This window comes from Pistacia vera, unplaced genomic scaffold, assembly GCF_008641045.1.
Source record: "Pistacia vera cultivar Batoury unplaced genomic scaffold, PisVer_v2 Contig123, whole genome shotgun sequence".
Lineage (NCBI taxonomy): Eukaryota > Viridiplantae > Streptophyta > Magnoliopsida > Sapindales > Anacardiaceae > Pistacia > Pistacia vera.
In genome coordinates this window covers 98,565-126,286 of record NW_022195282.1, presented here as the reverse complement: position 1 = coordinate 126,286, position 27,722 = coordinate 98,565, and the positions used below count along the sequence as shown (strand labels likewise).

Sequence of the window (27,722 nt, the reverse complement as noted above, 5' to 3'; positions counted from 1 at the left end):
TGGATGCTTCTACATCATTTGCATATCTCATGGAAGATCATAACGTGTAAACCTAGAAAACTTGTTAAGGATATGAAGAGTTGAAAAATGTTATATTGATGAAAAAATTAAGGATCAGTTTTCGAATACGGTTTAACCACCAACATCGGAATTTTTTAATCAAGGTGTACAATGTGTATCCTATAATAGAATTAGAAAATTAAAAAAAGTAATAATTCCAGGAAGGCCTCGCCTTTTGTCCCAGCTCCAGAAGAGTATTTTCACACGTCATTTGTCAAAGCTTAAAGTAAATGTGGACCCAATTCAATTGTATTTGTACATTCAGACTCTCTGTAAAAAGTATTGGGTCCTTGGGGGCCATTTCGAAATTATTTTGTCAACTGAATTATTAAATGGAAAAAGATCTCATCCTATATGTATGTATAAATTGAGCCATTCCATTTTGGAACCCCGTTGTCCTCTGTTTCTGTGCAAAAGAAAGCCAGAAGAAGCATCTCATCAGAAAACCAAACTATATACAATGCAAGAGCAATCCGTCATAATAGTGGGGTCTGGCCCCTCCGGCTTGGCCACCGCAGCCTGCCTTAACCAGCTTTCAATACCCTACATGATTCTTGAAAGAGAAGATTGTTACGCTTCTCTTTGGAAGAAATATGCCTATGATCGTCTTCATCTTCATTTGGCTAAACAATTCTGTCAACTTCCTCACTTGCCATTCCCGGCTTCTTATCCAAATTTCATACCTAAAAACCTATTCCTACAATACTTAGATGACTATGTTTCTCATTTTAACATTAGACCTTTGTATAAAAGATCTGTTGACTTTGCAACCTACAGTCAAGAAAGCCAGAAATGGACTGTTAAAGCTAGAAATACAGTTTCTGGTGAGATTGAAGAGTATTCTGGGAGGTTTTTAGTAGTGGCAAGTGGAGAAACAACGGACCCTTTTACACCAAATATTGAAGGAATGGATACTTTCACTGGAGAAGTTGTTCACTCAACTAGCTATAAAAACGGCAAGGCATATGGTGATAAGAGTGTTTTAGTTGTTGGGTCTGGTAATTCTGGCATGGAAATTGCACTAGACCTAGCTAACCATGGTGCCAAAACTTCCATAGTTGTTCGTAGTCCGGTAATTTAACATAGATCCATCTCTTGTTTATGTCATTTTAATTAATTAGTAAATATGATATAACATAATAATATATACTTGAATAACGTACGCAGGTTCACGTATTGACAAGAGAGATGGTATACTTGGGTTTGGTTATGTTGAAGTATATACCTTATGGCGTGGTGGACTCAATCATGGTGTTGCTTAGCAAGCTAGTTTATGGAGACCTGAGCAAGTATGGCATAAATCGGCCTAAGGAGGGTCCATTTTTCATGAAAGTTGCATACGGAAAGTATCCAGTTTTTGATATCGGTACCTGTAAGAAGATCAAATCTGGGGAGATTCAAGTAAGTGATCCAGTTATAATTATTTTTTTGTAGGAGTAATTTGGTGTCTGAATAGTGGATAGAGTTTGCTTTCTGGTTAAGCGAAGGGACCTGACCCAGTTGGTGATGAGAACGACACTGGAAAATTCATAATATCTTCCTCAAATTAATTTATTGGTTTACGTGGTGTCATTTCCAGACGTTAAACACTAGCTCTTAGTTTTTGATAACTTGATCACAAGTTATTGAAGAATCTTTGTTACATAAATTGACGTTATTTATTGGTTATGACACTCCGTGTGCGTTAAACTTGTAATTAAATAGCAAGTGTAGGGATCCCAGGATTTTGAGGAGAAAAAGCCAAAAGGTGTTGTTTACGAGAAATTTTACAAAAATAGTGACGCGGTGTAATCATTCCAACTCAGTACCCATCTTTTGATCACAGTCGTTAACAGCCCCCTTCCTATATACACCATAGGTTAGAGACATGTGATTACAAGATATTTTGTAGAGATCCAGGACCACCAGACTTATCCTGTTGTTCTAAGTAAACAAAAACATTGTACATATGCGCAGGTCTTGCCGGCAATAGAAAACATTAGAGGCAATGAGGTGATATTTCAGAATGGAAAGTCACATCCTTTTGACACTATTGTACTTTGTACCGGCTTCAAGAGATCAACAAATACATGGCTTAAGGTAAAAACCAAAGTGAATATTTACCCACTTGTTCTATATTATTCTTAATATAAAAAGCTAATATTGTAATATTGTTGAGCAGGGGGATGAGCATCTATTGAACGATGACGGACTTCCAAAACCCAATTTCCCAAACCATTGGAAAGGAAAGAATGGTCTATTCTGCGTTGGATTGTCAAGGAGAGGACTGTATGGAGCTTCCGCGGATGCCCAAAACATAGCTAATGAAATTAAGTCACTTCTGTGAAAATCTCTCAAACTTACTTAGTATTGTGTGAACATCTCATTTGTTATACAAATATTTAAAGTTATTGAAATAAAAATCAGACATTTGTGTAATTATAAATTATTCTGCCTTTTACAAAAATGGTTGAAAGATATTCTGTTTCGCCAGTAGCTTCGCTGAAATGGTAGAGATTTTCCGAACTCGGTGATTGCTGTTCACTTAATAAAAATGTGCTAAATAATTGGATTTCTATTCTAATTAAAAGTTAAAACTAATGCGTAAAACTGCAGCGACTTTCTTACTGGTTAATGGTTACATAAAAACAAAAAAGGGTTATTGATATAACAACTAACTACTAGTCTTCGTATTCTAAATTCTAGGTAGATCCCACCTTCCAACTTCTCACCTCAAGTTCAAACTCAAGCTTAGAAAGCGAACAACAAACACCATGACTTGGGCTTCGCAATTTCCCAAAGCAGTGTACCTGCTTTTTGAGGCACCATGAAACCTGCCTCCTGCATTAATCTCTTAAACAAATCCCATGTTCTCTGCAATGCTAAACCCAACAGAATTGTCAGAAAACTCCCTAAATAATTGACTAAAGATTTAACAGAAATCTGGATTTACATTAATCCCAACTGGATTACAATATGAATAATTTAGCAATTTCATAATCGCACATCATTACATCAAATGCTTTCACAGATAATTCAGTGACCCTGCACACAATTATGCTCTCACTAATAAAAAGAATAGGTGTGGAAAATTGCTAGCCAGAAATTAAAAAAATCTGACCTCAGAAAGATTGAAAAAAATATATAAGCATGTGATAGTAAAAAAAAAAAAAACCCATTTTATGACCGTAAAAGAATCAGAAGCCCTGGCATTGCAATTTAAGGTGGTTTGCAAGCTCTACAGCTCTCACCATGCTTCCCCGCGTATGGCTGAAGTGAAATATTTTGGAGTGGCATCTCAAAATATAATAATTATGCCCAAAGGATTCCATCAAAACCAATTTCTAGATTTGAAACTGGGCTGTCGCCAAATTCCTGCTCCAGTGCCTGGTTGTCTCCATGCAAATCCACATATGGCTCCAACAGATCAGAAGATCTCTGAGATGGAATTCCATAATCTCTGAGAATACATGACGAAGCAGCAGTAGCTGCTTCTCTCTCCAATACAGCAACGTAATTTTCTTCGAACTCAAAAACTAGATACTTGTCCTTGCATGCTGGCCAACAACACAGCAACCATGAGAATAGAATTAGAAACAAGAAATAGTTAAAAAATGTTCCAACTTACAATCAACAAGGTGGGCTAGGTGGTGAATGTTTTTTATTCTTGTTCCATTGAACTTCAAAACCTACATTTCAGAGAGAAAAAATAAAATAAAAATTAGACTATGTCAAATCTGCAGTGGCTAGTTAAGTTTGTTAGTAGCAATAGACTCACCTGCTGATTGCTCATATCCTCGTATCCAATGTTTACTTCATTTGCTAAGACCTGCCAATGAAAAGCACAATGCAAAGAGAAACTTTCATACCAATCCGACAAAATAACATTCAGATTAAAACAGTCTGTTAAAGCAATGGCACATGAATGAGAAGAAAACATAACACTATTACCAAAGCGCAAGCGACTAAAATTTAAGTAGAATGAAAGATTCCAGCTAAAGTAGAGTCAAAATTTCAATATTCCATGAATAGCGTTTGGTGGAAAAGCGTGAAGCTTACCTGTGATAGGATCACAATTTGTTCCCCTTTGAACCTCGCTAAAGAGTACCGAGCCTTTGCTAGCAGTTTCAGCTAATCAGAAGAAAGACCAACTAATTAAATTTTAAACCATCTAGTCGCATGTTAATTTAGAATGAATACTGTACTTAAAAGGTTTTCCTCTGTAATTCACAACTTACCCCTATGGTGTCTTCGCATTCCTCCCTGTCAATATAGAGGAGAATGAAAATATATAATAATTAGTATTAATATTAATATTCTCACAGTAAAAAAGTTATATGTAGAATTGTATACAGCTAAGTTTGAGGAATCAAACATGTCATACTCTATCAGGGGTTCTGACAGTGGGGTAAACACCAAACCAGCGATGATTAGATAAGAAGGCTGGCCTCCATCAATATGGTAGGGAACCTTGAGGTCAGCGCATGAGAAATTCAACATAATTAGAATCTCCATAGAAAGCAAATGAAACTGACAGATATCACTTCCACATCATTTGGGATCATGCCAAGTTAGCGTCATACCAAATGCACTCGTGGATTTAAGACAACTTGAACTTTCATGAAAATCCCGCCTCTAATAATACCAACTTCTCCTACATCACCAGCAAATCTGTACAGCAGTGTCATTAGAAATAACGGCCACTACAAATTAGCCCTACATATAACAGATACAGAAGGATAGAAACCGTGGTGAAAGCATAAACATGCATGTCATGACTATAGTCTAGAGCAATAGTAATTAGAAAGTATGGTGATCATTCATAAGCAGCGCCAATCGTGAAAGAAAAATGCCAATTAAGAAGGGATTATACATAGCCTGAATATGACTACTGATGCTAGCCACAAGGCATACAAAATACCTCCTTAGCAGCACTGATTTTATTGACTTGATGTTAATTACTAAAGTTAATGTCTTTACAATCCCATAGAAACAATCAACCTTGAAGAGATATCCTTAAGGGAAAAATGGTGGGGCAGGCTAGGTTATAAAGTGAAGTCAGCATCCCAGACGTACACCATTACAGGTACCGGTATAGTTAGAATGCATAACATTTTTGTACAACCTAAATTGCAAGAAAATCAAATGCAGTTTTTAGATGAAAATTCTTGGAAGATAAGAGCCTTTACTTTTGACTAATGAGGTAGCGGAATGCAATGCGCTCATTTGAACGGAAGGGCACTGTTCCTTCACAACCTACACGAACATCGTCAAAACTTACAATCACGTCCCCCTGCGAAAAGAAAAAGTATTATCAAATTTTTTAACATATAAAAGACTCAAAATTCTATGAAAAAGCTCATAGCAGAAGCACTCAAATCTTAGGTTTTCCTTCTTAAATTCACATTATACTCCCACTCCACCTCACCATGCCAACCCCAACCCACCAAAATAATAATAATGATAATGGAAAAAGTATCTCAAATGGGTCACAGGAATACTCAAATGTATTAAATATATACAAGCTTACCAAATGTGACGAAATACAAGGTTCATCTCCAACATGGACCAGTGCATCACAAATTGAAGTTGCCCAGTTGAAGGCCAGTTTTTCTTATTTAACTTACCTTCTCTTCCATATGACAGCTTACTACTTTAGTTCTATTACCTTTTCCATAACAGCTTTACATGTGTTCAAAATAAACGAGATGGACACTAAACCAACTATATATTTAGCCATTTGAGAGCCCTTTAACATCTAAAAATGATCCAAACTCTCATGATTTTTTAAAAAGAAAGAATGAAATTTAAGTACAGCAGCTCCTGAAGCTACAAATAGCCAGCATACCTCCTTCAATACAGTATTTGCATCAGAAGTGGGTTCAACTCTCCTTACTAGCACACCCTGCATGAGAGATAATTTATGAGGGAATACCTAAGATAGCTGACTATTCAGTAGATAAAGGGACACAAGACATTTTAAAGATGATTTGTGCAGTTCAGAAAACACAGCACAGAGAACATAATCAACACACGTGTGCACACATACACACACCCAAAAAACAAACAAGAAAAAAAAATTGCTGAGAAGTTTATAGTAATATTTGTAGCAGATGAAATTTTTAGAAAAGTATGAAACAGATTTTTTATTAAGACAGGGTTACAAAAGGACACCTCAATAAGACATACCTCATTAGACTGTACTTTTAGGCATGCACGTAGTGCTGGATTTTCCAACTTCTGCAGCAGTACACCAAGGCAAGGGAAACCTAGAAATCAAAGTTGTCAAATACTTTTAGAGATTCAATGAATTGCCATCCTCAAGCTCGATTACAAGGTATGAAACACAACAGAGAGTTGAAGTGCCAATGACTAAATTATGATTTAATTCAAAAAAGTGATGGTAAGCAGAAATTTTGCTGACAGATTCAGGTATCCAGACAGTGAATTGCACAAATTTAAGGCAAGAAGAGAAACTCACCAGTGTATTTCCTATTCCTCTCATAGTCATTCAAAAAATGAGATACAACTGTAGTTGGAATCACATATCCAATATTTTCAACCTCTTCAGATCTGTAAACCTAAAGGAAGTGTCTTGTAAACACATGGTAGACAAACAATTTGGGATAAAAAAGAAATGCATGTAACAAAGTGTGATCTTTGCAGAAGCAAGAGCAAAAGATAAAGAGTATCATGAGCAGTAAAAAACAAGAAGATTGGTGGAATTAAAAACCATGCTTCAATATGAAGAAGGAAGCTAATGTAATAAATAATATACAATAAGAATAAATAAGAAGAAAATTATTCACATATTTTTTCATACACCAGGAAATTTCAGCTAGGTAAACCTTGTTGTGCTAAAGTGGACTGGATTGAAGCAGTGAACTGGATTGACACAGCAATATATATACATTCAATACAATAGATAGTAGAATGTACTAGATGCACATTTTCTGTTACAGTGGGCCAGAAATCTACCTGAAATGCCACCCCAATGCACTCGCCCTGATCATTGAATGCAGGACCACCGCTATTACCTAAAATCTAGCAAGTATAAGCAGTGGCTATCACAATGATATAGAATAATGCCTTAACAAAAGAAAAAGAGGAGGAGAAGAAGGGGGGTGGTGATGTTTGAAAGAGTAGTGATAAGGCAGATAAAAACAAGCCGGTTCCATGAAGAAAGTTTGTCAGCTACCAAAAAGAGGTTCAAATATACAAATTTCTACTGACCAGGATTTATTGCCGCATCAATTTGAATGCCCAACAAATCGGATGACCCATGAGCGTATGATGTGACCTGAAGAATTAACATTAGAGAAATTAAACACCGTTAATTGTTTAACAACATGCTGGGTCAAAGAAATAGCTAATGGAATCAAAGATGCAAGGGCAGAACAAAAATGGACTAACCATCATATAATTTCACATTGATGGGGCCAATCAATCATACCTCTATACGTGATACAACACCCTTAGTCACTGAAATGGTATCTCCTCCGAGGGGATATCCTACAACAGTTACTGGATCCTGATCACAAAGAAAGCAACACAGAAGGAGTTCAAAAGTCTTTCCAAGAGATGTTTACAGCACATGAATGAGGAATTTCTGATTTTAAAACACAGCATATCGTAATAGCTATGAATAATTTGAAGATAAACAAATTCTAGATCAGCATCCTTTTCAACATCAGATCTGGAACAGTGGTCAAGTATAACTTCTAGCATTACATCAAACATATTACTCCGTTGTCTATGATGAAGTAGGGAGCATCATGATAGCACAAAGAGAAAAAGTCCATAAACATAATAAAACACAATGACAGAATTACACAAAGGAAGGTGATAATTTAAACCTGAAGACGAGGCAATTGTCCCAACTGCAGTGGTTTAGCATCCTTCCAAAATTCCTCACTTTCTACTGAAAGCAAAGCTATATCACAATCAACACCTCTGGCTAAAACCTGGGTTGAATCACTAAAAGGAAAGTAAGTGGCAACTCTAATTATGGTTGAATAAGAATTAATAAAATTTGAACTGAAAACCTTAAGCCATGTCTACAATTAAACTGGTAACCTCATCAAAATAATCTCCAATTTAGTTTGTCAATGTGTGACACAAAACACAAGTAATGAGGTCCCATCCCCAAGCACATCTAAATACCTCATAATAGCATATATATGACAGAAGTGAAGCAATTAAGAAGTACTTCCATTGATATAATTTTTTTTTAAAAAAAAAAAAAAAAAACTAAGTCAAACCACTAAAACCACAAATTTCATTGAGAACAAGCAACCATAGCACAGAGATTATCTAAAGATATTAAGAAAAACGGCAGAATATCGTGAATCCCATTACAAATTTTGAAAAACTTGGGAACATGACAAAAAAGTAGTTTGTCTTTCTATTGGATATATACCTTAGCCACATATTTGGTATCATCTCCCCTTCTCTTCACTTTAACCTGCAATAATTACAACAACAACAATAAGAAACAGTAATCAATTAAACAAATGGACTTGATAATCTACATGAATACTTGACAAACTCATATACAAGGTTAATAGGTCTGAGAGACACTCGTACAGTCAAGACCTTGTATGCAGTAGTTACAAAGTTAGAGTTTATTTTCAAAAAATTGCAACTGCAGCATAGGGCAATTCCTCACACTAAAGAAAAAATAGTGGCAACCAAAGTAAGCAACAAAAAACCTAAAATCACTTTTTAAAACAGGTTTCTGACACATTATAGGACAATACTGCAAATTAATGCATCCTACGGTAAGAAATAGGAGACCGGGCTTTATGGAATCATTTAACTGATGCATACTGTAGTAATTTCACTAGAGAATAAACTCCAGCTAAAGGTTTTTTTTCTTGAAGGTAATGGTGATTCCAAATCAGTGGCATGTAGTACAGTTAGAGAAGTTCAGACAACAGACATCATTTAATATATTAAATATCCGTCAAAAGGTAGGCAACTGAGTAGATTACCTGTGTATAATGTTCAACACAGTGTGCATTTGTCAAAAGTTTACCATCTCCAATCATAAAAGCACTGGAAAAAACATGATTCAAAAGATAAAAGTAAGCTTGTATCACCAACTACATTACGTTAGAAAATAATGGGTGCGATAAGCCAGTATGTTTAATAAAGAGCTAGAAAGAACCAACTGAACTTCTTCAATCTCTATCTTTTTTCTTGAATTTTCTTTCAACATTTATTTTGATCTTGAACAATAAACAGATTAAGATTTGAAAACTTGCCTTCCAGTACTTGTATATTGCCTTTGCTTTTGCCATGGAAGGGAGTAATCAGGAGCAGTATGGGTGCAATAAACCTTGAGAAATTAAAAATAAATAATGAAAAACATTGACAAGTGGAAGCAAACAAAAACATGATTGATCCATTAAGTGTGAACCCAGTAAAGAGAAGGAAAAATTACATTGACCTCTCTTTATGTTAAACCGAATTACAAGAAAATCCACTGATTAAAAACTACAATGCGAACACGTAAAAGAGAAAGAAAAAAATATTTACCTTCACAACAGCATTAAGAAAAGCTGCATCTTGAAGATTCCCTGGTTCAACCTGAGAATATACTACGTCAATAATTAATAACAGAGAGTTTTCAAATGATTAATTATACTTAAAATTTTGAAAAGAGTACCGGCTGCTCCTTCGAATCAAGCTGAAGCTCCTTTCTGTCTTTCCTTTGCGCGCCAAAAGATTTAAAAGCAGTAGATTGAGAACGTCCAACGTCTACTCGGCCATCAATCGATCTTCCGGGAAATTTCCACTGCGAAACGGAAACGAACTCACTGAATTAAAATAATAAAAAAAAAAAAACCCAAAAATTAAAGACAAACAAAATGAAATGAAATGAAATTGTAAGAATTAGAGATTACATCAGAGGTGGTGATTTTAGAAGTGGATGGTGATTTTTTAAAATTTTTTTTGTTTTGATTGGCGGGATGGGGAGTGAGGGAAGCGAGGGACTGTGACGTGGGGTTACGGCGTTGGGAGGAAATGCAACGGTATTTAACAGTAGAATTGAGCGCAGAGAAGCAGGAATTGGCGACTGCTATTGCCATGGCCATATTGATATGGAGGAGAGGCCAGGCTACTAAGTGATATTTTTGTTTACAGGAGCTGAAGTGCAGGACTCAGTAGGCTTAGGCAGTTCTTTCCTTATCCATCTGCCTTATTAATGAAGAAATTGGATTAGGTCGCTCCGTTTTGGCGCCTCTGTCCTTTTATTTTTGACCAATGGGGTGCCTCCGAAACTTAAGCCCACTTGTTTTTTGATTTTCATCAGAACCGAACTTTAGCCCACTTCTTTTTGGATTTTTAGATCAACGTGCGGGCTTAGAATTGTGGCCCATATTCTGAAGAGAACGGCTTCGTTTCAGATGAATCTCGTTTTGTCAATCACCAAGTTGCAAATTTCTCCTAAAAAATCATATAATTGCGGGTCTTGATTCTTGAAGTGCCTTATTATCATATTCAGTGCTCACATGTCATCTGCACTATTTACAGTAATTCAAAAGCTAAAGATGTTTGGATCCTGTAGATTAAGTCTCTAAATATTCTCCCTTGAATTGTTTAAGATTCAATACTCTGATTACTTCAAATCTTATGTTTGCGCGAAGAAAACGATAAACAATACTTGGTAACGCTTTGGGTGCAAGAACATAAGGAAACAAATTAAAGAATCATTAAATCGCCAACAAAACCCGTGGATTATTATTACAGTATTAACCTTACATGCATGCTTCCCACAATCATACTACTATATGCCAAAACTAAACAAACGTAACGCTTCCATCTCAACACCTTCAATGGACACGTGTTAAGGAAGCCATGATCACGTGTCACCTTATGGACTGTCTCTCTCTTTCTCTCGAGCTCATCTTCACCTATTTGTTGTAAGACGGTCTGACGGCGTTAACCTTGTCAGATTCATAGTAATTCTGGTAATTTACTATTACCAGACCATTCAGTTGGCTTATTAGTGTTATATTTAGGTTGAACGGCAGAGATGAGCTGCCTTTTAAATTAATTGGCCCTGCCATGTTTCAAATACGTGTCGTTTTCACTGATTAATTGCTCCAGGCTATTTGTTTTGTACTTTTCTCTCTGCACGGAGTTTACATCATTAATTAAAACTTGGATTGAATTTCCTCGTCGACTGTTTATGATCAATCAATTTGATATTGTCAGCTGCATCGATCCATTGGCTTCTTTTCCCTTCTCTGATTAATTAGCAGTTTAACAGCCAATTACCTAATCTTATCATTCTTTTGGTATTATCCGACATTCTTCTTTTCAAATAGAGAATAGGATGTTAAATTAATTAATATTATGTAAATCTTTTCTCTCAACCATTTTAATATATGTTCTCAGAATAAATTAATATTTATTATTTACCAATTTAAGAAATCAAATGAATTCAATGATAAAAATTACTTAAACAGTCTTGCTATTTTAAGTGTGTTTTGACTTATTTACTTAATTAATTCATATAGGTAAAATTCGGCAATATTTTAAATGAATATTAAAGAAAATTATTAATATATTATAGAGATAATAATTATGAATGGATATTAATTCCAAATGTAGAGCATGCTGACAATGTCTTTATGTTAAACAAATAAACATTCAACATGTATATAACAGTTGTAGTTAGAGCCAATAATCACCTGTCTTATGGACGAACACACCATGCATCAACCAACTCTAATTAATGAGTGAATTGAGAGGACAGTTTCTTTTATTTCAGATTCCTCTTTAAATTTATTAAAAGATGACAAATATGAGTAATTAAAACCCAGCAAACTTCCCTCATAATCATAATCAATTCAATTAACTCAAAATAAAACAAACTTGAACTTTGGAGTTGGGTGACATTTTGTTTCACTCCAAATAGTTAATATAAAGAAAGCAAAAATAGGCGGAGAAGACCACAGAGTAAATAGGAAAGGCTAGAAGGATGCATGTCAGGATGTGCATGAAGGCATTAAAGTAGTGCATAGAAGATATCGGTGCAAAGTAGCAAACATCGCCAGCCAACCAGCCAGCAGAGAAAAAGAAAAAGAAGAGGGAGAGAGAGATCAGAATTACAGAAGGTGTACAGTGACATATCCACCTGATCGACCCCCGGCATTGTCTGCGCCACAACACACATAATAAACGTTACCAGTTAGTACGCACCAACAAAATATATAAGCAAATCACGCTATATATACAGACGCAGGGAAGAGAAAGAGGTGGTGTGTGAACAGAATTGATGAGAATAAAAGTGCATGCTACATTGAGTGCTCCAAAGTGACACGGGACACCAGATTCTCAAGGACTCTTCTGTCTCTTTTGTCTTCTTACACACCCATTTCCCTCTCTTTCTCTGATTTCAACCTAGCTTGCTTTTTATTTCCTTTGTGGGTTTTCTTGTTTTTCTTCCTGCATATATATTCACTTTTTTTTTTTTTTTTTTAACAATAAGAGAGAGATGGGTGGTGTGGGTGGAGAACGGAAAGGGTTTAGGACTGATAAGGTGGCTTCTCAGAACAGAAAACGTATGGACTATGCTTTGCCTTCCGACCACAACCATGGTAACGCCTTTGTTTATTTTCTTCGTTAATTATTATTATTATTATTTTTATTACAGTGATTTTTATTTTTATTTTCCTTTTTAAGTCCGGACTATTTGGTGATTTGATGTCAAAAACCAATTCCTCTCTGATTTTATTTAGTTTTCTTCTGAAAAAGAAATTAATTTTCACATAACGGCAGCTAACAGTACCCTTTGTCTCCTTCCATGTTAAACGATAAAACATTTTCAATGAAACATGTGATGATTGATGTTAACATGTACAATCAGTTTTCCAGCGTATATGGCGATGTTTCATATTCAAATATTTTCCTGTTTCATAACTTAAATTTTTTAAGCGAAGAGAAAAGAAATTACTATTCCAATAGGAGAGAAAGCTCTTTCATCATTACCCATAATACGGAGGTAATGAGCAGTTCTTCATCAGAATCAACTGTAACAACATTGGCCACGACCTTCCAACTCGGCTGCTAATATTTTCACTTAATCATCAGTAGAGTGGATTTTCATTCTTGTACTTGATCATTTCATTAGTATAATGGCTCCTTTAATTAAATTTTCCTTATTATTTTAACCAATTAAAACTATGAGTTAATAGTCCCTCGCCGGTTGTTAAAAAAGGTGATGATTTCAGGTGGGAAAGATGAGCTATATACAGAACTATGGCGTGCATGCGCGGGTCCACTTGTTTATGTTCCACGTGCTGGGGACAAAGTTTACTACTTTCTTCAAGGTCATATTGAACAGGTAACAGTTCCATTTTTAAATGAATTTGTGTGAAACCTAGTGGCTTGGTTTTCTTGTTAAATGGTCTAGAAAGTTGAAATGGTTCCAGGTTGTTTTACTACACAGAATAGTTGAGTCAATAATTACAAATCCTAAACAGAAATCACGACTTATTTGCCAAACTGTAATGTTATGTATTCCTAAAATAGCATAAATAAGATTCATATATTTTGTTTTACTCATAATTATATTTGTTACTCACAACTTCTATCTAAAGGATAATGGGATAATATCTCATTCAAGAGCCTATGTCACCAAAACATCCCATATGTGCAGCTCATGAATTTTATTTAATTTTTATTTTTGGCATTTGGTCTTAATATGTATATATATTTTCAAATCTGTTACAGGTTGAGGCATACATGACCGAAGATGGTAAAATGGAAATGCCCATTTACAAAGTCCCTTCCAAGATTCTCTGTGAAGTTGTCTATGTTCAACTAAAGGCACATCCTTTTTTTTTTTTAAACTTCTGTTTGATCCATATAATATCACCATAACCATCAACTTAAATTTCAAGGCTTTAGTACACTGTGAGTTAGTTTGTAAATATATAAATTCTTTTTCATCGTTTTCTTGATGGTTTGTTGTTGTTGCAGGCGGAAGCTGGTACAGATGAGGTATATGCTCAAATTACTCTGCTTCCAAAGCCAGAGGTAATTAGTTACTGAAGTTTTGAAGGTCTCATACGTAATTGTTCTGACTGTTGAACGGTATCTTTACTTTTATTTCTTGGGGGGTCTTTATGAAGCAAATAAAGGTTATATTCAAGTTTTAAAAGTTAATGCCACCTCATTCACGGTTAGATGATCCTCAAAATTTTCTAAAAGCAATGATAATCTTATTATGTAAATGTTTAATTGAAATAACTATGCGAATTTCACTTGAAATGACTCATTTGTATTTTGTTTCCAAATGCTTGTGTGATACATGTGGGTGTAACATATACATGTGTGATGGTAATTCCTTTCAGCAAGATGAGCCAAGCTTGGAAGATGCGACTTCTCTGCCTTCGCCTTCAAAAGTTAATGTGTGTTCCTTTAGCAAGAAGCTCACTCCCTCTGATACCAGTACTCATGGTGGATTCTCTGTTCCAAAGCGACATGCTGATGAGTGCCTTCCGCCCCTGGTTAGTATCCTTGTAAATTCTTCTCATTACTTCCTAAAAGTTTCATGGCCACAGGAGGTATGCACAGGAAAGCTGCTTAGGCTCATTTAGGATTCTCTTGCTTTTGTGTCCACTAATAATACAGAATCCTGTAATCTCGCCAATCTGGTAGTTAGTTAAATCATTTGATAGAAATGATATACAACAAACAATTCCTCGGCATCATGCCAGTGTTCTGTACTTTGTAGAATCCGACATCGAAGTCTTTTTCTGTCTGGGATCACTTGTATTACTAGAATGCATAAAATGATTTGGCTAAGCCCCATTGCATTAACTCATGTTATATGCTGCAGGACATGAGTAAGGATCCCCCAGCACAGCAACTGGTTGCAAAGGATTTGCATGGGTATGAATGGCACTTTCGGCATATATATCGTGGTACTTAAACCTCACCTTCGATAGACTTAAAACACCTTTGCCTGGAATAATTAAGAGAACCATTACTTTTAGTTGTTCATTGTATTGCAAAAACAATGTGGATGTTCCCTTGAAATTGGATCAGTTTACTCGCATTCATTGACAGAAGTCACTGCTGTATTTTAGAGGAAATTCCGTTCCTATTTCTTCGTCAAAGCCCAAAGTTTTTCAGTATTTTAGTTCATTTCACATTTATAATCATAACTATATGCAATGTGGAGAACACTTTCTACTTCATTTTTCTTTTATTAAACATATGTAATTTCCCTATAAACGTGGTACATATCTTAGTTTAACTGCTGCTCATTTTGCTGCAATAAATGTAGGTCAGCCAAAGCGGCATTTGCTTACCAGTGGTTGGAGTATGTTTGTGACTTCAAAAAAGCTTGTTGCTGGAGATGCATGTATCTTCCTCAGGTTCCGCGCTCTCTCTCCCTTCTTGCTTACACATACAACTTTGCCATTTGATTTGCATTTCATGGAGACTATAACATAGAGACACTTAAATCATTGTCTCAACACCAAACATTTTCTTTTCAATTTGGTATATTATATGTGCATGAACAAGTCATGTATATACATGTTTATGTACATCGTGTTGACTTTAAACATGGTTTAGATGAACGTTTTGTACCATTTAGTTGTTTTTGGTTAAAATAATCTACTCTTATGTGGAGTCATAATGATTATAATTGTATTCAGAGGAGAAAATGGGGAACTTCGTGTCGGTGTTCGCCGCACAATGAAACTACAGAACAATATGCCAACCTCAATCATATCTGGCCCTAGTATGCAACATGGGATACTTGCCACTGCTTCTCATGCCATTTCTACCGGGACGAGGTTTACTGTCTATTACCGTCCTTGGTAAGTTGGAGATTGTTCCTGGGTTAGTGCAGCAAAAATTTTAGAAAATAAATATGTGTAGAAGATAAACAGTCCTGCAGTCATATTACTGAATTCAAACAAGATGTTGTTGGTTCAACTTTTTCAGGTCAAGCCCTGCCGAATTCATAGTACCTTTTGATCATTACATGAGGTCTGCTGAAATCAACTATTCTGTTGGGACAAGATTTAGAATGGCAATTGAAGATGAAGAATGTGCAGAACAGAGGTGCAAGCCACGCCTTTTTGACCCTCAGGCTCTCACTTTTATAATTAAATTCATTTCATGTTCTTACATTTACCAGTGGAATGGAATAACACTGTAATCTGTACTAAAACCTGTTAAAAAAACTTGTTGAAGGCTTCTATGACTTAAACTGTAATGAAGAGTGATTTGATTAGTAAAAGTAATTTTAACAGATTTTTGGTTAAGTTGAAATAAGCGTCTTTCTTGCTTCTCCGAACTGACATAGTAACTACCTGAACCAGAATATTTGGCACTATTGTTGGCGCCGGAGATATTGATCAAAATAGGTGGCCTAATTCTGCATGGAGGCGTCTCAAGGTAAGCGGTTGTTTTATGCCATTCAAGATGCTGATCAACAATCACTTTCTTGTATCGCTATTTTTCTGCTTATTATTGTTATTTTTACTTCTTAGGTAAAATGGGATGTCAGATCAGATACATTAACGCGCCCAGAAAGGGTTTCACCTTGGAACATTGAGCCGATGACAGAATGCACTAACAGGAACCCTGCCTCTGTTCTACCCCGCATAAAGAGGCTGCGTTCAACTGATGCAACATCACCTGGATTCTCGTCCTTTGTTAGCATTGGTCAGCAGTCCTTACCTAATATCTCACTCTCTAACAAGCTTTTTTTTTTTTTTTAAATTTAAGCTGAGCAATCACCTCAAATTCCTTCAGGGGGCTTGCAAGGTCAAGAAAGCAGGATAACAGGTGTTAAGCAATTGGACGCACTAAAACTACCATTATTACCATATTTTGTTCCCCCACCAGATCCACATTGGGCCCATATGCAATTAGGGCCGGAGAATAAGCTGCAATTTCCGATGCATTCTCCATTTTATCGGGGTCCCAGCAGTGCAGAGTCAAGTCCCGGTGGAAGCATAGTAAGCTCGGGTATTCCTAATCACTGGCCCGCAATGATCGCACCTTATGGAGTTCATGACAATGCTGTATCAAGCAAAAACTTGTCAGTTCCTGATGTCAACTCTCTGAATTCCGGCTCTCAGGATTGGAGGGCTTTGGAACTCAGGGATGAAAATGGAACTCCACTTGCCCCACCAAATGATGGCGGCAGATACATGCTTTTTGGAGTCAATTTATTTAAATGTAGTCCACCGGAGCTCCCTTCACCACAAGTTGCCAATTCCATTGAGCTTGAAAGTCATGGTTCTATCCCTCAAATATCTCAGTCAAGTGTTTCTGAAACCATCCAGGTTTCAGACCTATCTAAGAGTGTATCCGGCAACCCTTCAGAAATGCAATGCAAGAATTGCCATTCTTTCAGGAGTTGCACCAAGGTACACCTTTGCAGTGAGTTTAGAAGCAACTTAAAAGGAACAAAGGCTTCAGGAGTAAATATTTAGATTACTGTTTAATGACTTCATTGTTCTTGAAATTTTATGCGTGCCAATGATTAATATTAGACACAAGTATATCTACTAGATGGACAGTTGGCCGAAAACTAATTTGTTCCTTATCGCAAGTGTATGAAGTCAGGCCACCATAACATTTTTAATTCCTTAAAAATTGCTTCCATGAGCACCCTTCGCATGGGTCAGTAGATATTTCTTTTGCTTCATATAGTAATAATCGGAAGAATACTGTCTGCTTATGTTCCAGGTGCTCAAGTATGGAACTGTTCTTGGAAGATCTGTTGATCTTACACAATTTGACGGGTATGAAGAACTCCTGTGTGAGCTTGACAAGAAGTTTGATTTCAAGGGAAGTCTGATTGATGGAAGCAGCGGGTGGCATGTTACCTACATGGATTATGAAGGGGACATGATGGTAGCTGGAGACTACCCATGGCAGTTAAGTTGCAAAACCTGGTGTTATTGTGTTTGTGGTTGGATGTTGTTGATGTGAAAATTTAGCGGCGAATTGATTTGTTGTGTGATGTTATAAGCGCAGGGAATTTCTGTGTGCGGTACGACGGATGTTGATATGCCCAAAGTAAGACATCGAGCAGAATGCGAGCTCACCAAATCCAACACCTCCTTCATAATCATAACAATTCAGGTCAATTGCGCAGATTTGCATATATCAGTGCATTTTATATGAATGCAGTTATATGTACCTAAAATTGTGATGCATTGCCTAACTGTTGTTCTTAGAAGGCAATCGTATGCAAATTTTAATGTGTGAAAACAGTTTTTGTGTGCTTTATATCATATCAGACAACTAGATAAATAACTATATCTATATGTTTCTTTTAAATAAAGTTGGTTTGTCTACTTATATGAATCATTCTCCACAAATATCCTCATTTTACTATCTTCTACATTGGCTCTAAGTTATTTAGGTGGTTCTCTCAGTTGTGATATTGCTGGGATTATCCCCGGTATGACCAAGGTTCTAATCAAGATCTTAAATAACAAGCCAGAACATTTATTTCAGTTTACAAATATAAATTTAATACACTTAGCACTCCTAAGATGTGGAAAACAATTATATACTTTCTCTGTTTCAGTGGACAATATAATAAGAGATGTGCCTTTTAAATAACCAGAGAAATATTTTCTTGAATTCGTAACTCATAAAGGAACAAAATTGTTATTTTTACACATCCATTATTTAATTAACGAAAGTACAGTAGGCCTCAGGAGAGGGCCAGTATAATTTCTGTGGTGTACATACTTTTAAGTTTTAACTAAAGAAAAAGTAAAACGGCACTATTTCATGTCGTCACAGTCTCACTGACTCATGCTGAACCCTAGCGATATCTCCTTACCCAGAAATCAGAATCATATCAGATTCCAACCCTAATTCCCGCCATCAACAATTTCCCTCCTAAAAATCTGTCAACAAAGAAGCAAAGATATGAAATGTCTAATTATGTCTTGGGCATCCACTGCAATCATCTCAAACTCAACCTCAATAGTCCATCCTCCCCTTTGTTTCCCCGTCTCCTCTCTACCAAATTTCCCGTTAAAACCATCTTTACGTTTACCCACCATTACATCTTCTCGATTTTCTTCAACTCCACCATCCAATGAAGAACAGCAACTCCCAGATTCCCCGGTTCAAGAACTTAGCGTGCCAGACCATTGGCTCCTCCCTTCCAAAGCTTTAGAGGTTTCTTTCTTTTTTCAGTTTAAATTTTCATTCAATTGCATTACTATAGATGCTTTTATTTATTTTGGTTGCCTCTAATTTAATTTTACACGCATATCTTAAAAATTTCTCTTTCAACATGGGCTGAATGCCACCTAGCTCTGGTTTAATTGGATGGAATTAATTAATAAAACATTCATAATCCTCCCTGACGATTGCTAATTTTCAACTATTGTCTTTGTATGCTCGTGGGCACATTCGTGTTTAGGAATTTGTGGTTGAAAAAGAAAAAAAGTATGTGGACTGTGGAGAGTTAGTTGTATTGTGGTCGCACTAATTATTAGATTTGCAGGAATCAGAGTGGCTTAGGGTTACATTGCATAAATGGTTGGATGATGAGTACTGCCCCGAGCCAACCAATGTGGAGATTAGTAAGGTTGCTGCTCGCTCATACTATGAATCTTTGCTAGAGAAACAAACAGATCTAGGTGAGATTTTGTTGAAGATGGCTTATGAACTGGAATCTGTTTCCTATCAAGAAAGCTTTCATGGTGCATTCTCATCAGCAAATGCAGCACTGAACTTGATTGTCCAACGCATAGAGCACGCATAGTTGTTTAGCCAGGTTCAATTTATTGAAGTAACTGTCTAGATTTATTACTGCATCCTGCCCCTTTTGTAGTTAATATTCCTTTACTTAATGTCACGCATGGAACAATATTTCCCCTGTTCATGACCTTTGGGTATTTTGATCTCTGGTGTAATAGTTCTACTTTAGAAATCAGCCTCAGTTTCATGTTAATAATAAGATAAAAATGATAAGTGCATTGACATGGAAGAATAAATATTTGATATTATTTCAGTAAGGTATGCTAAGTCATCATCTAAGCTATAAAGCCTAACACATAAAAGTATGTTCCCGAGAAATGTGATGCATGTTAACAACTGTTGCGACTAAATCAACCCTATCAAGTGCACTAGTTGCGTTTAAGTAATAAAGTGATGAGTTTAAGTATCGTCTCACAAAGATCAAAGCAATGTTTGTAATTACTTAAAACTATTTACAAGTTATTTGAGAAAACAAAATTTTATAAGGTAAAACTAACGGATTAAAAATAAATAAATTAAACAAATAAATAATGTGAAAAATTTTGCAGTATTAATGAAGCTAGGGTACAGATTTCCCCCTAATTATGTTTGACAATTGCTCTTAAAACCCGTTTGTGCTATAAATTAGTAGAAATCTTCTAAGGCCAATTATCTTTATTCAGGCATAATATTCAACTTAATATAGATTTTTATTCGGTTACTCTGAAATTAAGAAGCATAAATTCATCAATCTCTTAAGATTAATTCGCCCTATTCAGTTATGAATTAGGTGGACCACAAATTAATTATAGAATCTCTATTCGATTACTTCTAATTTAATACATTGTGCAATGCTTTCTAATAAAACAATTATAAATATGAAATAAGCAATAAATCTTAACTTCTCTATTTGAAACATCATCAGGGTAATTGAATCAATCCAATATTCATAAATCATTAAACCTAATTAAACTCTTGCACAAATTCATAAACATAAATCTGGTATTAAGAATAAAATTGTTCAAAACATAATTAGGGTTTCATCCTCTCCTAATAAAAGAGATTTACTCTATCCTAAGAACAAAGAAATAAATAGAGAAGAAGGAAAACATATTTAGACTTGAAAATAAACAAAAATCAAACTTTTAAATCTGATCTTCAGTCTTCAAACCTCAAGAATGCGTCTTCTTCTCTCCAAAATATGCAAAATTCTTCCCTTGACAACTAATCTCAATTATGCTTAAATACCCAAAAGAGTCTTAAGTGAAAAAGGAAAGAAAAACTGACAAAAACGCCTTAATAGTTTTCACCACGGCCCTAGTCGTGGCCAAATTTAAGTCACCACAGCTTAGGTCGTAGTGCTTTCTAGTCTCTTTGTTTAATCTTAATTTCACCATCATAGCCATGGTGAATCACCAAGGCATAGCCGTTACCTTCAAGAATGTTAGGTAGTCTCAACTTCTTCAAGTTTTAAGTCACAATTTCATTCAAATACTCCAATCTACTCAATCAAATCTTGAAAAACACAAAAGCTATCCAAATCAATAGCTAACCCTTTATATCTTAAACTTAAGAAAAACTAACACCAAAACAAATAAAACAAATGAGAAATTAACTAAATTAACATCAAAACAACCCTAAAAACACTCAAATTATGCAACTTATCAACAATGGTATGCCATTTTCATCATAGGCCACTGTATGAAAGTGCCAATACTTACTCCGAAGGCTAAGATTTCTTATACATAATTAGATCATGTAGCACATATATTAGAAACTTTCTTTCAAGATCATGGATTGAGATCTGGTTGGTCAACGGTGAGTGAGTATAATGAGTTGGGAGTTAGGTGAGAATTTTCTGTTCCCTCCAGATGGTTCATGATTCTTCGAGGCATGTTGAGAGAATATGCAGCTGATAATCTTCTTAGCAGTAATTGAGTCGATTTTGGAACTGTATCCATGGTGCATTGTCATAAGAAATGTTGAATTCAACTAATAAATCGAGAATCATTTATATATCTTTAGAATGCTGATTGAATGATGCAGCATTGAAGACTTTTTAGTGTTGAAACTTGTATTGTTAGTTGAAGGAAGAACATCTACCATACTAGGAGGAGCTGTACGGTACAGGAAAGTTTTCAATGGTGTCATTTCATATCCCTATCGTTTCATAATTACACATGCTAACCGGCCCCTTCCTTTTGTATTAAGCGGTGTTGTGTTGTTGTGCATGTGACTTGAATCTTCAAATTTACCGTCTGACTGGTGGGAGCCCTGGGATTCTGTTCACCACTGCACAAGATCAATACCTACTTCATATTTGGACTAGTACTTGTCGTTATTTAATATAAAAAATATTATCTTTATAAAGACTCATATAAACAGGAGTACAAAGTGACATCAGCAAGAAGAAAAAAACAAAGAAAAAAGGGAAGAGAGAGAGAAAGAAATCATAAAAAATCAAGAGTGGAGATTATTTTTGTATGCTCCTTTTGTATATATCTTTGTAAAATTAGCATTACTCATTTAATATTGCCTTAAATGTTTGCGCATGTTAAACTTAAACAAAACTATTTTTATTCTAACAAATAAACATTATATGTAAAATTTTGTATTTTATGGTTTTAGCAATTTTCTTTTAGGCTACTTAAATGCGATTATTTGTGGATCCCAATCCCATAGAGTGGCGTTAGGTAAAATAATTGATTTATTGGTCCCAATAAAATCTCTTCCCCGTCATAATCACAATTTTGTATTTTTCATCTTTTATCCAGGATAAGTAGAGACGATTGTTAGGTGGGATTATTTATTGCACATGCTAATTTTATTAACAATATTTTACTTACAACTAAATCATATAATCAAATAAAAATTATAAAAAAGTTATATAAAATAAACATTTTATTTTTTTATGATTTTATAAATATAATATTGTTCATTATTATATTGAGTACAGGGTTACTATTTACTATTACTACCCGTCAAGGTAAACGCCATTCGTCACCCACCAATCACCGATTTACATTTTAAGGGAGAATCGAGAGCCGTATCTCAATCTCATGGATTAACGTAATAAATCCGGGGAGTTGGAATGAATGAATAATGTCAATATTACATCAAATCAAATGTCGCCTATTTTCCTATTAATAGTCATTACTAATACTACCGGTACCCCATCCGTTATTGAATTTATTTGGTCCCTATGCTACCTCCTACCCGTTCCTGAAATTATTGAAAGTGTGGACCAGAGAACCAAGAACCTGTCCTTTCTTTGAAAGTCACGCACTGCCACTCATGCTGCCAATTTCTACATTCATACACGTGTAATTCATGGTATTGTATGCAAAATTAGTTGGAATTAGTATTTACATCAAATCAAATGTCAATGTTTTTCCCTATCAATAAGGCGGGGGCCCATAGCCATACCCCCCATCCATTATTAAATTTAGTGACATTTTCCAACCATTGTTAAATTCAGAGGGTAGTTTATTGTCAGTTTGCAAAATACATACTATTAATAGCCGTATACTAATAATTCCCTCCCCCCCAAAATTATTGAAAGTGTGGATCAGAGGAACCAGTACCTATCCTTTTTTTGAAAGTCGCGCACTGCCACTCATGCTGCTAATTTCTACATTCATACACGTGTAATTCATAATATTGTGTGCAAAATTAATTGAATTAATATTAGATCAAATCAAATGTCAATGTTTTTTCCTGTTCCCAACAAACGAACCAAACTGTTCGCAAACGTTCGTTGTTCATTCGATTATTGTTCGATAATATTCGTAAATATTTATTTATAAATAGTTCGATATTCATTCGATAATATGTTCAGTCGAATTCGAACAGGGATTGTTCATTCAATTATGTTCGCGAACACTATACGTTCGACTAATCCATCCGTTCGCGAACAATCGTTTGATTGTTCGTTCGTTTATGTTCGAAAAACATGTTATGCATTATTATAATTTAATTTTTTTTCATTTTTATATTATGTTTCATTTAGTTTTGATGAATTTTTTTTAATAGTAATTAATAATAAAATATTATGATACTTTTGTTTTTCTTATATATAAAATATGTTTGGATTTTTTTTTTTCCAAATGTCATCAATAATTAAATATATAAGTATATAACATTTTAATTAAAAAGTAATAAATTGTTATGATAACTAGTATGACAAATTTAATAACATAATAGGTTGTATAATCAAGTGATATATAATATAGTAAATCCAATAACATTATAGTTTCATATTTTTCTAAATGTAATCAATAATTAAATATTATAAGATAGCATTTCAATTAATAAATAATAAATATAGTATGGTAAATTGATAAACATAACATATTGTATAATCAAGCGATGTATAGTATAACAAATTTAATAATATAATAGCTTAATTAAATCGAAATTATTTAAACATTTGTATAGATCATATATTACAATAAACCCTCATACCACTATGAATTTATAAGTGTTTATACAAAATATATATGTAGACAGTAATGATAACTTATGTATTGATCATATATTACAATAGACTTTCATTCCACTATAAATTTATGAGTGTTGATACAAAATATATATGTAAACATTTAAAATATTTATGATAATTTATGTAATGATAATAAATATATGATAACCTATAATTTTGGTAATTTCATAACATATTTAACATATGATTAATATATGTATGATAATAATTTTGTATATACACAATTATACATTATATATAACAAATTAATCACACATATATGTTGATCATATATTATAATAGACCATTATTTCACTATGAATTTATGGGTGTTGATACAAAATGTATATGTAGACAGTAATAATAATATATATTTATATATAACAAATTAATCACACATATGTATTGATCATATATTACAATAGATTTTCATTTCACTATAAATTTATGCGCGTTGATACAAAATATATATGTAAACATTTAAAATATTTATGGTAATTTATGTAATGATAATAAATATATATGTAAACAAATTCTTTTTATTTGTATCATGTTTGATATATAACTAAATTTGTTTTGAACGATTTATTGTTCTTTTTAATTTATTTTGAAGTTTTATTATTTATGATGGTTAATTGTTTTAATTTACTGAGTTTTTATTGATTTGTTTAAAATATAAATATAGATAGAAAGTTGGTTTATTTTCAAATGTTGAATTAAATGGGTATGAATTATAAATTATTGCATATTTGTTTTTTAGAACATCAATTGGAAAGTTGGTATATATTTTTTATTCGAACAGGTATTCAAACGAGTTATTCGAACATGTATTTACAAGTTATCAAACGAGTTATTCGAACATGTATTTACAAATTATCGAACGAGTTAGTCGAACGAACACGAACGAATTTTTTGTTAATCGAACGAACACGAACGAATTTTTTGTTAATCGAACGAACACGAACACACATCCTGTGTTCGTTCGAACATGAACAATCGAACATGCTTATCAAACGATTTTCGAACGGGCCTGTTCGTTCATGTTCGGTTCGATTGCAGACCTAGTTCCCACCCAAGGTAAAGTGAAATACTAAGTTTTTATAAATTTCAGATTTCTACCTTAAATTAATATTGTTACTAATTTTTAAGTTTTAACATATGTACAAAATGTGTTATTACTATACCACCCTTAATAAATAAATTTATAAATTATTTTTAACCCCAAATTAAAAAAATTAGAAAGTAACCCTGTATCTCAAAATTTAACCCATTTCTCAAAAAAAAAAAAAAAATCACCTCCTCTTTGCCTCCACCTCAACCACTGCTGGCCAGGAGATCTCGACCGAGATCACCAGGTCAGGACCTGATTTCGACCAGTATCGCCTGGCCAGGAGGTGGTGGAGGTCCAGAATCATGGTCTAGGCCAAGATTTGCTGACTGGGGCAAAAAATCGAACAGTTTGTGGGCGTGTTTCAAAGGCAGGTGGATTGGTGGCTGGCGGTAGGGAAATTGGCTGGGAAATCTTTACAATCAATTCACAACAGCAAAGGACTCTAAATACAATCAAAATCCTTCCAAAAAAAAAAATCCCAATTGGCTCTCAATTGTGACAATCTCGCGCAACAACCAAAAGGGCAGTGGACTACATTCGGCGAATGACTAGATGTCAAGATGCTGGGGCTTTTGTTAAGGGGGTGACAGAGAGGCTAGAGCTTTTGAATTAGTGCTAAAAAGGGAAGCCTCGGTTGCCAAATTGGAAGTTTGGATCAAGTGAGAAATTCAAGTGAGAAATTCAAGTTGAAATTGGAGAAGTGGTCGCTGAGTTGGTAGCCGATAATAGCACAATGAGACCAGATTTTGAACGCTGCATATGATGAACATCTTCGAAGTTGTTCATTTGGCATGACGAAATTAAGAAATAATTTTAATCGGCAGTGCGGGAGAGACAAACGATGAAGAGAAACGACCCAAAAAAATTGTTTTCATCAATCATTAGAGGGAGATAGCAAGGAGGTTGAAGGAAAAGAGAAAAGACGTGCTGTCTCTTTATTTTACAAACCATCGAGATTGATGCTTAGTGCTTTTCTTTCCTCCCCATTTTTTATTTTCTCTTTGTTTTGTATGATGAACGACTAATTTGGGTTGGAAGTCTATGTAATTTGTGGTGGTTTGTGGCGGTGGTGATGGTGATGGTGATGGATATATGAGTGGTTCTGGTGGCGGCTCATTTTCAGTTTGGATCTAAAATTGGAAATGACTATTCTACCATTTCACTGTTATATTAACCAATTTTCTATTAGTTTAAAGGTGCGAATATAAGATTTATGAAACTAGGTGTGGGAACTGGCATTTCGCTTTACCTTGGGCGTGAACATGTCGTTTGCTCTTATTGAATTTATTAAATTTAGAGTGTGACATTTTCCTACCATCGTTAAATTCAGACGGTAGTTTTAATATTAAAAATGTATAATTGTCAGCTTGCAAAATACATATTATAAAGTTAATGTTACTTACACCCATAACAATTATTATAAGTTCACAATATATGTTACAAGGTTAATGTTATTTACACCCTTATATTACAAATACAGAACAATTACCTTCACCAACTTGGAAATTAACCATTTATATCTCATCTTTAATTTTTATAATTGCAATGGAGGTTTCACTTTTAAAGTATGTATGTTTCTACAAAAATTTAAAATTGTAAATATTGTTTTTAAAAATTATAAAAATATATGTCAATTAAATATTTATAAAACTACAAAATAATATTTTATTAAAATTGTATATATTTTATGAAATTATATAAAAATATAATTTCCAAAAATAAGAAAGAAACTGAAAAATTGTAAAAAGAGGAAAATATGAAAATAAAAAAGCTAAAAAAAAAAAAAAGTTGGTCAGAATCACACCTAGCTGGCCGAGTACGATTTGGCCAGAATCGTTGGTTCCAAACAACTTTTTTTTTTTTTTTTTTTTTAGTTTTTCAATTTTTTATAATTTTATTTTAAAAATGACTTTTTTTTCTTTACATTATTAACCTTAAAATTAATATAAACCAAATTAGGGGTGAAAACAAAAAAAACACATTTACAAAGTTAGGTGGGAAAATTTGCTCCTCCTTGTTAAAAATTACTCCCTCCGATTCTATATAACATAGTTTTAAGCTTTTGCACACTTTTTAATGAGTAAATTTTATCTCACCTATTGACTTTTTTCTCTTATATTGTAGGGTAGGAAATTTGGCTCGTTTGGTTGGATTTGGGAATAATACTTTTAGTATTCCAAAAAAAGTTAAACAGTAAAATACCCAAAAACTCACAATATTATTCAACTTTATTCAACATTTTTTAAACCCCCTAATTTGTTAATCAATTAAATACCCCTAAATATTTTTAATATTTTTGTTACGGCGACTCCGGCCACCCTCCGGCGGTGGTGGCCG

General features: G+C 34.3%; 4 protein-coding genes across 4 annotated transcripts; 3 read left to right on the top strand and 1 right to left on the bottom strand.

Moving 5' to 3' along the window:
* The first annotated feature begins 469 nt into the window (after positions 1–469).
* Positions 470–2,478, top strand: LOC116116879 (probable indole-3-pyruvate monooxygenase YUCCA10). Its single transcript, XM_031402923.1, has 4 exons — positions 470–1,132; positions 1,228–1,461; positions 2,017–2,139; positions 2,222–2,478. The coding sequence occupies exons 1-4, from the start codon at positions 521–523 to the stop codon at positions 2,384–2,386; spliced, it is 1,134 nt and encodes a 377-aa protein (XP_031258783.1). The 5' UTR covers positions 470–520; the 3' UTR covers positions 2,387–2,478.
* Positions 2,479–2,933: 455 nt separating this feature from the next.
* LOC116116385 (protease Do-like 2, chloroplastic) lies at positions 2,934–10,139 on the bottom strand. The gene is made up of 21 exons (XM_031402467.1): positions 9,948–10,139; positions 9,710–9,838; positions 9,580–9,630; positions 9,306–9,379; positions 9,033–9,096; positions 8,459–8,503; positions 7,896–8,003; positions 7,493–7,570; positions 7,273–7,339; positions 7,018–7,076; positions 6,521–6,620; positions 6,229–6,308; positions 5,888–5,944; positions 5,229–5,332; positions 4,623–4,710; positions 4,424–4,509; positions 4,278–4,302; positions 4,099–4,170; positions 3,818–3,868; positions 3,668–3,728; positions 2,934–3,596 (listed from the first exon to the last, which is right to left on the bottom strand). Exons 1-21 carry the CDS (start codon positions 10,137–10,139, stop codon positions 3,352–3,354), a joined length of 1,836 nt encoding a protein of 611 aa, XP_031258327.1. The 3' UTR covers positions 2,934–3,351.
* Positions 10,140–13,273: 3,134 nt separating this feature from the next.
* LOC116116373 (auxin response factor 2-like) lies at positions 13,274–18,157 on the top strand. The gene is given in 13 exon segments (XM_031402461.1): positions 13,274–13,396; positions 13,786–13,881; positions 14,035–14,091; positions 14,409–14,564; positions 14,897–14,981; positions 15,347–15,437; positions 15,723–15,887; positions 16,015–16,134; positions 16,395–16,470; positions 16,566–16,740; positions 16,831–17,450; positions 17,773–17,963; positions 18,064–18,157. Coding segments are annotated over 13 exon segments (2,049 nt in total).
* Positions 18,158–18,822: 665 nt separating this feature from the next.
* On the top strand, positions 18,823–20,050 carry LOC116117218. Its single transcript, XM_031403255.1, has 2 exons — positions 18,823–19,227; positions 19,559–20,050. Exons 1-2 carry the CDS (start codon positions 18,973–18,975, stop codon positions 19,817–19,819), a joined length of 516 nt encoding a protein of 171 aa, XP_031259115.1. The 5' UTR covers positions 18,823–18,972; the 3' UTR covers positions 19,820–20,050.
* Positions 20,051–27,722: the final 7,672 nt, after the last annotated feature.

Coding starts and splice junctions, on each gene's coding strand:
- LOC116116879 (XM_031402923.1), top strand. CDS start 521: ATGCAAGAGCAATCCGTCATAATAGTGGGGTCTGGCCCCTCCGGCTTG. Junction 1,133..1,227: donor CCATAGTTGTTCGTAGTCCG/GTAATTTAACAT, acceptor TAACGTACGCAG/GTTCACGTATTGACAAGAGA. Junction 1,462..2,016: donor TCAAATCTGGGGAGATTCAA/GTAAGTGATCCA, acceptor ACATATGCGCAG/GTCTTGCCGGCAATAGAAAA.
- LOC116116385 (XM_031402467.1), bottom strand. CDS start 10,139: ATGGCCATGGCAATAGCAGTCGCCAATTCCTGCTTCTCTGCGCTCAAT. Junction 9,097..9,305: donor CAATATACAAGTACTGGAAG/GCAAGTTTTCAA, acceptor TGTTTTTTCCAG/TGCTTTTATGATTGGAGATG. Junction 7,340..7,492: donor GTGTTGTATCACGTATAGAG/GTATGATTGATT, acceptor TTAATTCTTCAG/GTCACATCATACGCTCATGG.
- LOC116117218 (XM_031403255.1), top strand. CDS start 18,973: ATGAAATGTCTAATTATGTCTTGGGCATCCACTGCAATCATCTCAAAC. Junction 19,228..19,558: donor TCCCTTCCAAAGCTTTAGAG/GTTTCTTTCTTT, acceptor TTAGATTTGCAG/GAATCAGAGTGGCTTAGGGT.